The sequence below is a fragment of the Pectinophora gossypiella genome, chromosome 6 (assembly GCF_024362695.1).
Source record: "Pectinophora gossypiella chromosome 6, ilPecGoss1.1, whole genome shotgun sequence".
Classification (NCBI taxonomy): Eukaryota; Metazoa; Arthropoda; class Insecta; order Lepidoptera; family Gelechiidae; genus Pectinophora; species Pectinophora gossypiella.
In genome coordinates, this window is record NC_065409.1 from 4524797 (window position 1) to 4539015 (window position 14219).

At 41.1% G+C, this 14219-nt stretch overlaps 1 protein-coding gene across 1 annotated transcript in view; it reads right to left on the minus strand.

Moving 5' to 3' along the window:
* LOC126367459 (uncharacterized) overlaps positions 1-14219 on the minus strand; it is a 117465-nt gene that overhangs the window by 3337 nt on the left and 99909 nt on the right. The window contains exons 4-13 of the mRNA XM_050010971.1: positions 6966-7257; positions 6089-6675; positions 4166-4521; positions 3705-3938; positions 3081-3269; positions 2589-2795; positions 1795-2008; positions 1357-1587; positions 601-788; positions 121-343 (exon numbers count right to left, since the gene is read on the minus strand). Coding sequence (XP_049866928.1) covers positions 121-343; positions 601-788; positions 1357-1587; positions 1795-2008; positions 2589-2795; positions 3081-3269; positions 3705-3938; positions 4166-4521; positions 6089-6675; positions 6966-7257 — 2721 coding nt within the window. The remainder of the gene's footprint in view (positions 1-120; positions 344-600; positions 789-1356; positions 1588-1794; positions 2009-2588; positions 2796-3080; positions 3270-3704; positions 3939-4165; positions 4522-6088; positions 6676-6965; positions 7258-14219) is intronic.

Here is a 14219-nt window from a genome sequence, read left to right on the forward strand (position 1 = left end):
GTTAAGGTCAAATTAACAGAAATAAGATCTCAGGCTAGCGCATTATTAGAAAGAATGGTACAAAATGAAGGAGATCCATACAAAAAAAATGGTAATGGCTGGATGGATAGAAGATCTTACCATGGCGAATGCGGTGAGCACACTGAATGCAAGCAGCGCAGCAGCGTACTGCGCAGGCACACGCAGCAATGCTGAGCACTGCGACAGTCTCTCATCTTCTCCGTGTGGACACTGCGCAATACCGTCACACCACAACGCTGGCTCGATGCAAGCGTCCAAAGACTCGCAACGGTACTCGCATTCTCCCGACAATGCGTATACGCCGCCTCTTGTGCTTGCATATCTGGAATAAGCGAGTAAATCTTATCATTTCTATCCTATATCTTTAGTTCAATGAAAATGGTTATGGTATACTTAAATTTGATCACAAATTATTAAGCAAGCTCATCAAGCTTCAACATTTTTATGGGCTTTTATTTTTCTTGAACTATTTTGGGATTTTCTACCAAATGTGTATGAAAAGCGTGTCAACCGTGCAATAGCGACTTTAGTGCATCTAGAGCAATTTGTACAAAATTACGATTATTTTTTGAAAATTACCTTCTAGAAAGTTCCAACCACGTGACGAAGTAAGATGCACTCTCGTAGGCTATGAGCTCGACGGAGAGAGACCTTGGCCAGTCCAGGTCGAACCTATCTGGTGAAGGTGGGGGTGCTAAGACGTGACGCGCTAGGGGATCTACCTCCTTGGACCATCCGTCGGAAAATATTTCCACTACGTCATCATACTGCAAAAAATAAGTGATTTAGTAAAAAAATAGGTAGTTGTAGACGAATAACGGCCTCCGTGGTCCAGTGGTTGAGCGTTGGGCTCACGATTCGGAGGTCCCGGGTTCGAATCCCGGTGGGGACATATCACAAAAATCACTTTGTGATCCCTAGTTTGGTTAGGACATTACAGGCTGATCACCTGATTGTCCAAAAAGTAAGATGATCCGTGCTTCGGAAGGCACGTTAAGCCGTTGGTCCCGGTTACTACTTACTGATGTAAGTAAGTAGTCGTTACATGAGCCATGTCAGGGGCCTTTGGCGGCTCAATAGTAACCCTGACACCAGGGTTGATGAGGTTGGTACTCCACCTCACAGCCCACACGATAGAAGAAGAAGAAGAAGAAGTAGACGAATTAGCCAAACTAGTCAATAATTTAAATAATACTTCTTAGAGATATTGTGTTTCAGTTTTGATACAGAGATCAGAAAAGTAATACATCGGAATGTAGAAGTACGATCTATTGCATCTGGTATGAAAACTGATAAGTTATTAATATTGTTATTCAATTGATGTTGATTTGTTACCTGTTCATCAGGAGGATCCGGGCATATGAATATCGGCGCTAGGCCTCCAGCATACACTGCTATTCGATTAGGAGTTCTGCATAAATGTCTAAGGTCGGGAGCTACTGTGATGTTGTTCAGCAGCGTGAAGTTGTCAAGCTCAGGTTCTTTGATGATGCTTCCTCGAATCTGGAGGTAGAGATATCTCCCTGGTGATGGGTCAATGAGCCATGGACGACGCTCGCAGCGTTCCTGGAAACAATATTGATAATTGATATTAGATATTGGTAATTGGATAGAAGAAGATTGGTAAGGAAAAGTGATTCTATGAAAATATTTAGGTGAGATAGCAGCAACACGTACAAAAAGTGTATTACAGTGAGTCTAGTTTAAAACTTCAAAATGAGAGAATACTTCTTTAAACAGATTTAAATTTTGTACTCAAATATTTTAACTTACCGCATCAGATAAAGGTGCCATAGAAGCCAGCCTCAAGTCTCCACTAGCACCATACACTTTGTGTGAACTCTCGCATTCTAATGTCAATCTGACGAACTCTACGGATGCTTCGAAGCCAAATGACCGGAAGTCGTCAGTTGCTGACATGTTCACCACATCGAACTTCAACTCAGCTACTGTGCCGTTTGATGTGAACTCGTAGTCGCCAACGTCACTGGAAAGGAGAAAAATACAGTTTTGTAGATGTTCAGAATATAACTCGCTGTAACATCGCGAAAATTATTAAAATTGCTATGATTTATACAGAAACATAAGTCAGTGCGCAACATCATAATCATCAGCTGGAATCGTGCACTGTACCCATAGGCCTCGCTTATGCATACATAGGCCTCTCCACAATGACCGATCCTGTGCTGTCCGCATCCAGCGTTTTCAGAAGTAGGTTTGTTGTTTGTTTGTATACTCTTTATTACTTTAGAATACAAAGAAAATTTACATATAATTAGAATATTATAATATTAATTTTTTTTTTTTTATTTAGGTTATAGAAAAACGATGACCTTTTCTGGTCATCGGTCCACCTTGTGTAAGTAAGTAAGTACGCATAATGATATAATATCAAATATTTAAGACAAAAACATTAATAGAAGATGAATACTGACACCCAATTTACATGTTTTAATAAACCCGGGGTAGTTTGGGAAACAAGAGTCAAAGTTACAAAACAATCTGTCTGTTTCTTGTGAACCAACAAGTACTTCTTTGTTAATAAATATTTTATAGGAAGTACTTACCTGCACAAACAGTCCCTTGGCACTCCAGAACCAATATCCTTCCAGGGGCGATCGAAGATCCTCACAGCAGCAGTAGGGTCACCAGCACAGCGATACCAACTGGAGTGAGCAGAATGTACCGACCGACACAGGCGACCACCGCTTCTGATACCCCACACTCGGAGCCGGACCACTTCACCAGGGTTGGCTTCGAAGCGATAGGTACAACTGGAAAATAGGGAATCAAAGATAAGTGGTAACTTTACATGATCAGATTTAGATTTGATCATTTTTTATAAAATAAACAGTACAGAAAAGTATCGGATGATTTTATGTTTCTTCAACCATTTTACGTACTTATGTCTTTTCACTGAAACTTAATTGTCATGGAAGAGATAATTAGTAGTAGTAGAAGAGATATATATACTATACGTAGAAAGTTTGATGAGGTAATTGATATTATTACCATTAGCCAGTTGTATACTTATAAGATCATGATCAGATTTAATGTACCTTATATTTCTCGAACCACCCCTTCCATAGAGAAAAACGTCTCTTGGCGAAGAGAAGGTCACTGGTGGATCAGGTGGAGCTTCAGGGAAGGAACGGGAAGCGAATCTCCTAGAACATGGTCCTCGGCCCCATTGTTCTCCATCTTGGTGCAGATCCACGAACTCATACAAGGCTTTGAAGAATACTGGCCTAAAGTATGAAATACAATACAAAAGTTCAGTGGAAAAGGACTAATTGAGATTTATTTGGGATGTATATGTTGAAAGTACATGTTTTAATATAACATAAGCTCACGACTGTCTAGTAGGTAAATTCAGCGCCATAAACTAAGCAGATAAGATCAATACATATTTAAGGTACTCTTTTTTGCTGTTTTTGTACGTCATATTTGAAACTTGCCTTGTTTTCTCTCCGTAAAAACTTTGATTTAAGTATTTAAATCGACATTGCCGTCTTGTAAACTAATGTAAGGTCATCACTTCATTGACATTGAAACAAAGCACGTACCAAAACTTGTTTAGATGTTTAGAATCAATACTCTGCTTTACAAAGTCAAGTAATAATTATGTTTCATGGGTGTTTCGTTACACGAAGTTTCGAGGAGTTTTCATAATAGACACTTACTTGAGAGCGGTCCCTTGTGTTAGCTTCAGTTCTAGCGTCAATGAGTCCCCCTTAGATAGGAAACTTTCAGTCCTTGCACAGGCTCTTGACCTTCTAAGTAAAGCGTGTTCGCAGGTCCTTGGGGCACGTTCTCGGCAGAATCGTGCTACCAGCGTGGCATTGGTTGGTGGACGACCCACGGTCACTGTTTGTGGTGATGTTGCTCTAGACATCTGCACTGAACGGTCTTTATCGCTGTAAGATATAAATAAAGATTATTGACAAATCGATCAGCATTTTGTGAGAAGACTCATATAAAATCCATATATATCTTAGTAAACAACATCATACGAAATTCACTCATAAAATAAAACCAAACAAACCGAATGAACTCGACACTACTAAAGCCACACAAATTCGTAAAAACAAATCACCACATAATAAATGAGACGAGAATATCACCACAAAGCGAATGAACTCACCAAAATATATCGCTGCATCCAGGCGATATCCGCATCGGGCCATCCCATATATTCAAATGGCTTCCACAATACTCATCCTCTGGTAAGTTGGGGTTGAGCGCATTGGTCACATAAAATTTCAATACTGAGAACCACACCCTGAACCGTGGAGCCGAAAATGAGGGCCTTCTGTAGATTATGTTCCTGCCCGAGGGCCCTGAGGTATCGATCCCTTGCATGTGATAGAGACATGTTGTGTTTGGTGGTAAAGAATGTTGTGGGTGCTCCAACACACCTCTTCCGGTCCCTCTAATCCAAAATTCACAGGCCCTTTTGTTCTTGGCATATGTAGGCGACTGCTGATCGACAAACCTGACCTGAAATTGATTAATTATGTGATAACCGCAGGAGATCCACTAACGATCGTTAATCAAAGCCTGCCCAAAGGGTTTACAGATACGATCTATATTGTTGTCGAGTTTGCTTGTCTATGTTGGTACAAATTTTATCGCTATTTTCCCGTTTCCGAGACAAAGAAATTTAAAGATAAAAGTAAATTTGTATTGGTTCTGAACAAGGCTTACAATAAAGAACTTTTCTTAGTATCAGTTTTATCTTGGAAAAAACATTATTAGAGTTGGAAGACAAAAACGCTGAGGTCGTGTCCCCATTTTGCGAGTTGAAACAATGTGGGTGCGAGCTGGAGTTTGCCCGGCGTTCCATTATGTGACCGTGCGAGCCTACTACGGTACTAATTACACTTTGGCAGGGACCCAAGCGGCCTCCAGGGCACTTCTTGATTTATTAATGTTCACCAACGAAACACTTTAAATACACTTCATCACGAAATATTAGTCCATTAACCCAATTTGGTATGTTACAATGGATTAGAATTGAAATGGTATAATGATGGGATGTTTAACAAATATACCTACTATAAGTTCACTATATTTAAGAGTATATCATTTCTCAAAAAAAAAAATCCAACGAGATTATAAAGAATCTCTCAGTTAAAAGCTGTCTAGACATTGTAGGTATTAGAGTAAGAAAACAATACCTTCAACACACGCTAATTTATCTACCTCGCTACTAAAAGAGGTTCATTATCTCTAAATGGATTAAAGACTTAAGAGTATAAAATGAAACGTAAAGTAGAATTTAACGAGGAGTCAGTAATTTAATTTTGGCTAGAGGCACTCGCACTACAGAGGCCCAGATAATACAATCTTCATAATTAAAAGCTTTTAGTAGACATTAGCCGTTCACAAGATACATAATAAAATTGTACGATGACTTTACGATCACGAATAGTTCTTATCACAATGTTGGAAACTCTACTGATGCTAAAGCGAGAGGGAAAATTTTTGCTTAATTGCATTTTGGCAGCCACCCAGACAATCTCCGAGTTTTTTAGTTTTCCATCTAGAATTGGAAATGAAAGCACGTTTCGTGATTACCTCGATATGTAGTAGCTATTTGTGGATAGTGTGCTTAATTACAAATACCCAACTGCGAGCCAACAGCAATAAAAACCTTCGGCACGTAGCAGATCCGATCAAGCTACTCTAATGAAAATAGATTGTCTCCGACACCGGGTAGTGTTTCCTCCTTCTATAGTAACAGCGGCCACAGACAACAAATAAAGATTTCACTTTGTTAATTGCATCCACCCGGACAAAATTCGAACAACTTTTAAGTAGAATTAAGTACATCAGATCTAAAATATTCTTCAAAGGTTATTATTACGTTACGTACGTCCCATTATTATGCTAATGCTGGCTCCTGTGCAAACATTTTAAACTTAATATAACGTTCTTTGCGAATTTTTCGTAAAAACTACATAATGTTTTCGAGAAACCAAAAAAAGAGATTTTGTGCTTATTAAAGCCAAAAGTATAATTTAAAGAAAAAAGAAAAGTAATTTTAAAGTTTTAACGGTCTCACCTCGACTTCCAACTGAAATCCATGAAGCGATTGTAAAGTTGCTGGCTGCAAAAATGTTCCGAAAGGCGACGTCGTGAATTCCACCAATAGTTCAGGGCCACTCGATATCGCTTCTGGAACTGACACACCGCCACCGCAAAACCTCAGAATAACTGGGTCTCGAGTCGTGTATCCGTCGTACACGGTTACATAGTCTTGCACTTCGTCGCATTGTTGCCAGAATTTCAGTTCTCGACCGTTATTTTCCCGGTCTTGTTGCGCCGCGGCGTACAATGCTTTCTGACTTCTTATCGATATTAGCTGTCCATTCGGTTGCTTTACAACGATCAAAGCATGTTTTCCTTGGGGTACTTCATGTTGTCTAACAGCGTAGTAGCAGGTCAAGTTTCTGGGATATACGCCGGGGTAATTCGGCGACTGCAAGCGACAGTTTTTGCGATCGCAATCGCTGAAGATTCTTGAGCAGTAAGTTCCGGAGATCAAATCCCCGAGGTAATACTCTGTTTTTGTTTTCGCGACATTCGTATCTTCCCCTCGTGATATGTTTACGGGATACGGCACAGGCCTCATCTTGAAAAAAGGACGCTCTGGAAAGAAAAATGGTTATTAAAAAAATATTACTGTTGCGGGTTTTATTGCGCGCTCGTGTGTGAAACGTGTTCAGGCGTTACTATGCGGGTTAAGGCTACATTACATTTTTCTTTCACCTGTTAGGTTACAAAATAAGCTCTAGGCAAATAAATCTCTTTATAAACCGTAATACCCACCCACCTGAGCGTATTTTTAGCCAGAGCTTACGGATATTTTCTCGTTTGATACAATATCGAACCTATTTTCGTTATGTATGAGTAAATATATTGTTTACGACATTACGAACCTGACGGCGGAGTTCCTCCATATCGAACCGTAGCGTGTTCCCTTCTAAGCACCTTGTAAGCCATTCGGAAATCGAAGTTGTAATTGTTCGCTTCTTTTGATAGATGCAGCAGTCGTATGATGAGCGTGATGGATTTGGTTTCGCTGTAGTATATAGAAGGACCCCAGGAGGTGCCACACCAGGAACCGCCGACTTGAGGTCTGGAGGCTTCTTGGATCTGCATGTAACCGTCAGGGCAGCCATCTTCGGTAAATGATGTGAAGCGGCCGAGCGTGAAGCTGTCGAACAGGACCTGAGGAAGATGTGATAATCGTGATTTAGTTTAACGCAAAATGTATTTAAAATCGGTTCGTAAGAAAGCAAACACCTAAATAGTCAACAAAAATGAGGGTTATGGATATTTAAAGAAAAGTAGAACGTATCGTTTATCACAAATATCTGTGTGAATTTTGCAATATTTGCAGTTATCAGACACGACAGGATATTACAATTTCATGTTCGCCTGGCGCATAGCGCATAACGCTAGAATTTTCTTGGCATAATAAATACTGTCGCAAACATACGGAAAGTCGTGTCTTGAAAATAACGCCTAGTGGAAATAATAGGTAAAGACAGACAAAATAACAACTAAATAAGTAAGTAAATAAGTATTATTGAAAGGCGCTGACAGAACAAACGCGATAGAAGAGAGAGCAGAGTATGGCTTTCTGTTAACAATAGAATAAGTTTTTCATAAAAATATTATTGTTATGAAAAATGTTTCTAATATTTAAAATCTGTCAGTTTAATTCGTTTCCCGTACCTATTTGCTTTTTCTATTATTATTTTTTTGCTGTTACGCCGCAGTAGCGTGTAGATGTAGCGTGGGGTTTATTTTCGTTCAAACGTCCTCCAACCTTGCTAGTGCGAAAACAAAATATATGAAAAAGTAAAAACTATTTTTCCTATTTTCCATTCGACAAGCCTAGCCGATATGCGGTTTACTGGCAGTGTGACGTCGGGGAAAATATTGGACAAAAAATACCCGATAAAAAACCTCGTGCAATAAGCCATGTTGCCAGAAAATAGAGAACAAACAGTGGTCGTGGTCGTGATAAAGCACCTTTGTGAAATGAAACACAAATATTGAATCATGGCGGCAGTTTATTTTTTCTCTGAAGCTTTTTTACAGATTAGACCTAGCGCTCTGTTTGTCTATGCCTAACGTTCCGTGAATAGTGTTTGTTTTGCCTTTCATGTCAGGTTCGTTTGTTAATTAAAAAAGGATGATAAATCAGGGGCTTTTGTTGAAGTTCAATACCTATTTACATTCTATTTTTATATTACGAAGTGTTACTCGAAAGATCAATACTGTACGTACGTACAAACTGTACGTGTAAATGACAAAAAATATCACCCAATATTATCTACATTAGGACTTTTCTTTAATTAAAAATAGATTCCTCCTCCTCACACAATGCTGAGGAAGTAATGACATGTGGCTCTTCCCAGCCCATTAGGGTTTACAAAGTTGATGTTTGTAAAATCTTTAATATTAAAAATAAGAATACAATATCACTGAATATATTATAAATACTTAATATAATTTTTCGTTCCTTGCTTAAATAATAATATATATTTTATTAAGTAAGTATATTACAATATTAGTTATTAGACTTCAATATACTTACTTACCTGTTTATAGAGCTTCGAATTTTTGGAACTATCGCATTTCTGAATACAAACCAATGCAAAATTCTATGTTCACCAATTATTATTACATTTATCATGTTATCAAAATTTGAATACGGAAGGGAAGTAAGTAGGTACTTATTTTATTGCGTGAACAAAACAACATCGAATTATTTATTATTTCTCTGAAATGAAAACAACATTTAAATTGTTAGTTCTGAATTTAAATTCTGATACGCGATAAATCGAATATTCGGTGAACATGGAAATTAGCATTCGTTTATTATCGGAACTGCGGTGATTGGTGAAGGAAATTAAGAAAAATGGAAGCATTGTACTAAAACTAACTAGATAGATACCTTAGTAGCATATTTTTGTTATAACTGTTGAAGTTAACTACGACGGGTTTATACCTATAAAAAAATCACCCGGAAAGGGTGACCGGAAACCTAACGACGGGTAAAATAACATGTCACAAGGAAAAGGATAGAGCGGGATTTCATAACGGAATGTCATTATTTTGGAGGCATATAACTCCTAATATAAAGGGAAAATAAACATCTATTATTATTGAAAATATGTAAAGATGCGTTATAAAGTTTTTCACAAATATTTACACGGTATTTAGTGTATTTTCATAACACCTTGTTGTAGTTTTAAATATAATCAAAATGGCATGGATTTCGGAGATTTATGTGTCTAACCTAACCTAACCTAACCTTGTACTAGGCTGCGTTTCACGGATTGGAAAGTCAGTCAGGCAGTCGCATAAAAAATACCGGACCTGTCTAAACTTTAGGTTAGATAAGCGACCCAGTTAAAACGGGATAATGCTAGGGAGATGCTGACTGTAAGGGTCTGGGGTGCAGTTCATAGAAAACGCGTGAGTATTAATGCACAAAAACGTTTATTGGCCGAACACAAAGAAAGGTTAGGTACAATGCACAGTAGCGCGTGAGGCATCGCTCGAGGTTCGCCGCAGACTGGTTACGTACAATTAGCGAATATAGAAGGCACACAACAAATAACTTATTTCTAGCTACCATCATCTCATAAAACATTTATAAGATCGCGCCTACCTCCCATATGGGGTAGGCGGAGACAAAGGATTTCCGACACACCACTTTGACATCACATCCTACATAGGTACATGTTATAAACAAAATATAAAACTATAAGAGCGCGTCGCTAACATTCTCCCCCCCAGTGCTGGGTCAGCACTCCTCAACCAAAGAGATAGGTGCGACGCGTGCCGCTGATCGCCGCCACGTTCCGGTGCGAGTCTTTACTGCCACTAACCTGACTCGACCATCCTTGCCTGGAAACACTTGGGTAATTATGCCCTTCGGCCATAAGTTTCTAGGAGAGTCAGGGTCGACGACCATTACGAAATCACCAATTTGTAAAGGTCTGTGTTCCGCTTGCCATTTTCTTCTCGGCAGTAAGTCAGGTAAAATTTCTTTCACCCATCTCTGCCAATACATATCGGCGAGTCGTTGCGCTTTGCGCCAATTTTTCCGTAAGTAAAGGTCAGAATTATCGAACTGACCAATAATTGGCAGATTTGACGACGTGCCAAGCAGAAAATGGTTCGGAGTTAGAGACTCGACACTGCCTGGCTCAACCGAAACATGCATCAACGGTCGGCTGTTAACAATGTTCTCGACTTCCAACAATAAAGTAACCAAGATTTCTTCCCGTGGAGCGCGTTGGTTAAGAACGACTTTAAGTGAAGTTTTCACGCTCCTAATGAGTCGTTCCCAAGCTCCCCCCCAATGGGGACTTGCAGGGGGAATGAAATACCATTCTACTCCTGTGTTCATACCTTCATTTTTCAGGGCATCCGTATCCAGTTCCTGTATAGATTTCTGTAGCTCCTTGTCAGCGCCTCTGAGGTTAGTACCATTATCTGAATACAAATGACCTGGCCAGCCTCTTCTCGCCGCCATACGACGCAGAGCCATAATCAGCGAGTCAGATGTAAGCGTAGGTACAATTTCTATATGGATGGCGCGAACCGTGAGACAGGTGAATAAAACTCCATATCTTTTTTCAGTGCGCCTGCCCACTGTGACGTCCATAGGACCAAACAGATCCAATCCGCAGAACGTAAAAGGTCGATGGTGATGAGCCACACGAGCCTTAGGTAAGTCGCCCATTCGAGGCACTTGAGGTGTACACTTTCGTATACGACAAAACATGCATCGCGATACCACAAACTTCACTGTAGGTCGCAACCTAGTTATCCAATATCGCTGTCTCACCTCATTCACTACAGCCTCTTGATTACCATGAGCTGCCTTGACGTGGTAGTGCCTAATAATCAGCCTCGCTATGGCGTGTCTGCCATCGAGGATGATAGGTCTCTTCATGTCCACGGTTATGTCTGAAGCAGCGCTGATGCGGCCGCTCACACGAAGCAAGCCGTTTTCGTCTAAATAAGGCGATAAGGTAAGCAATTTGCTATTGCGGGATATAGGTTTGTTATTCTTCAAGGCAGTTATATCTTCAACAAATGAGTCGGCTTGCGCGAACTTAAGTAGTAAACACTCAGCTCGAACCATAGTTACGCAACCGAAGTCGATAGGTAGTTTCTTACATTTGTCGATGAATGTCAGCATGACGGCCGTGCTTCTCACTAGCCGCAGCCAGGAAGAAAATCGATGTGGATCAGGAATAGGTAGGTCAGCAGCAACTGTGTCACAAGCTACTGCCACGCAATCCGAGCTTACCTCGCTCAGTGGCGGCTGAATCACATCCTCTGGCCATGAACATTCGTCATTGTGTAAGAAATTCGGACCGGTAAACCACTCATTTTTGAACAAACTATGGTCAAAGTCTTCCCGCGTACCTAAATCAGCAACATTTAATTTTGTAGGAACATACTTCCATTCATGTACTCGCGTTAGGTCGTCTATTTCGCCTAATCGGTTCGCTTCGAACGTTTTGTACGTGCGAGTATTGTTCCGTATCCAATGAATAACTGTAGTAGAATCACACCACAAGACGCGCCGCTTGGGAGTCAACCTATGTTCTGTTGTTACTGCATGCGCCAACCTTGCAGCTATCAAAGCCGCTTGAAGTTCTGCTTTGGGAACAGTCAAAGCTTTGACTGGCATAACACGGCATTTACTACATATAAAGGAAACATATATCTGTCCATTATTTGTCCAGCGCCAATACGCCACTGCACACATCGCCTTTGTTGAAGCGTCGCAAAACACGTGCAATTGAAGGTTATTATAATCATAATAACCTGTCCCTGGCGTAGCACTAGTAGACGCCGTTACGGTGGCGTAGCCGTTTGTAGCAGGCGGCGTAGGCGCAGGAAGCGCGGGTGTGGGAGGAGAAAGCGCCGCGGTGACCGGTTCATTTTCCGTTCCTCTCTGGCTTGCACATGCTGACGCTGTAGTTGTCTCGCTCGCACGCGTTGACATTTGATGGCATCTAGGAATGCGCATCCGTTCTATGACCTTAAGTAGGTCAATCCATTTGCACCATTTAATGTAAATATCATCGGGAATATAATCATCCCACCCGATATTTAATCGCCAAGTATCCTGTAGGATAATCCGACCTTGAATCGTAAAAGGCGTTAGAAATCCTAAAATATCAAATACAGACATAATTACCCGTAGCATAAGGCGCTTCGTCGGCCGCTCCCTGCCACGAATAATGTTCTCTGGAATGCGTTTCAGAGACACATCGAACCCTAACGTGTCGTCACCGGGATACCAGTTCAACCCAAGTGTTCGCTCACCTTCGTACTGCTGATCGATTTTAAACCTTACGGCAGCAGTCCCTAAAGTCTCTTTTGGCACGCTGTCTATAACAGCAAGACTGTTACTTGTCCAATTGCGAATTTCAAATCCACCGTCTTTGTGTATTTGACTTACATTCCTTACCATTTCGATAGCAGCCTCCTCGCTCGGCAGGCTGTCTATATAATCATCCATATAGTGAGAGTGACGTATAGCGTGGACGGCGGCCGGCAAGCGTGACTCATACCGCTGAGCATTCTTGTTCTTAATGAATTGGGCGATAAAGGGTGAGCAGTTGGCACCGAAGATTAGAGATGTCATTACATACGTTTTGACATCTTGGGTAGGGTCGCTTCTCCACAGGAAACGTAAAGCGTGCCGATCTTCCGGTTGGATTTTGATCCTAAGGAACATGTCCTTGATATCACCTGTGACTGCTATTATATTTTCTCGAAAGCGTAGCATAATGCCGAACAGGGATGACAACAGATCGGGTCCCGTGAGTAAGTAGTCATTTAAACACATACCGTTAATTTTATCAGCCGCGTCGAAGACAAGTCGTAATTTTTTCTTATTGGGGTTATCAACACCAAAGTGTGGCAAGTACCACGTTTTTGGTGTGACCTCCGCATCCTGAAGTTCTTCGGCAAAGTCATTATCTAACAGGTGGCGCACGCGTTCTTCGTACCTTAAAGCAAAATTCGCATCCTTACACATTTTCTTCTCGATACCCTGTAACCTTTTAAGCGCATTAGGACAGGCGTCTGGCATTTTGCAGTCGTCGTTCCTCCATGGCAAACCGACATACCAACGACCGTCAATAAGTACCGACGTTCGCTCCAGCTGGGCAATAGCACGAACGTCGTCTCCATTTTCACGGGGTGTATTTGTTATTCCTATAGAATCTAATGTAAATGAGCGTCTTACCTCCTCGTGAATTTCCCGTAGCAAAACGTCGTCCCTCGTGACGTAATCAGCTTCGCGCTCCGAGACGAACAGGGTAGTGCAGGCGGGTCGGGACGGGCAGCACGCGCGCTTGTTTGTTGAGTCATACGGCGTGCGCATGCGCACACAACCATGAACACACCAGCCTAGAGGAGTGAGTGTAGCGGACGGCTCATTCAATTTACCTACTTTAATTTTTAACGGTAACAGTAAATGATAATTGTCCTGACCAATTAGCATTTCAGGTTTCAAGTTTGAAGTACATAATTTATCTTTTATATCCATTAAGTAGTCATAGTTATTACAATTTACAATTGACAGATTTTGTTCCGGTAAATTTAACTCATTAACACTACGCACTCTTATATTATGCACCTTATTGTCCGTACCATTAAGTTTAACAGACACAACTGTAGTTTTGCACACCAGTTCGTTATCAGTCCACGCGCCGTTCACGCGCAATGTCTCTTGCCGGCCGCGCAGGCCTGCGCGCTCCGCTAGCGCCGCGGTTATCAACGACACCGTAGACCCGTCGTCTAGCAATGCGGTGCTATACACTATACCGTTAGGACCATGAATACATATAGGTACAACCTTTAACAACACTTTTAACTTTTCACTTGTGTTTATGTGTGTCACTGTCTCTGCGTTAGGTATACGTATAGATTCCGGTTGGTGATTGCTGCGATCGCTGTTGTTCGGGAACGTATAATGAAGTAACTGGTGATGCGGTTTGCCGCAGTTCTCCTTATCACACGTCGGCGCCGGACAGGTTTCTCGCTGATGACGTGAAAGTAGGCATTTATAACATATGCCATTGCGTTTGACAAATTGCCACCTGACCTTGCGTAGTGATTTCTTGAACTGTTTACACTCT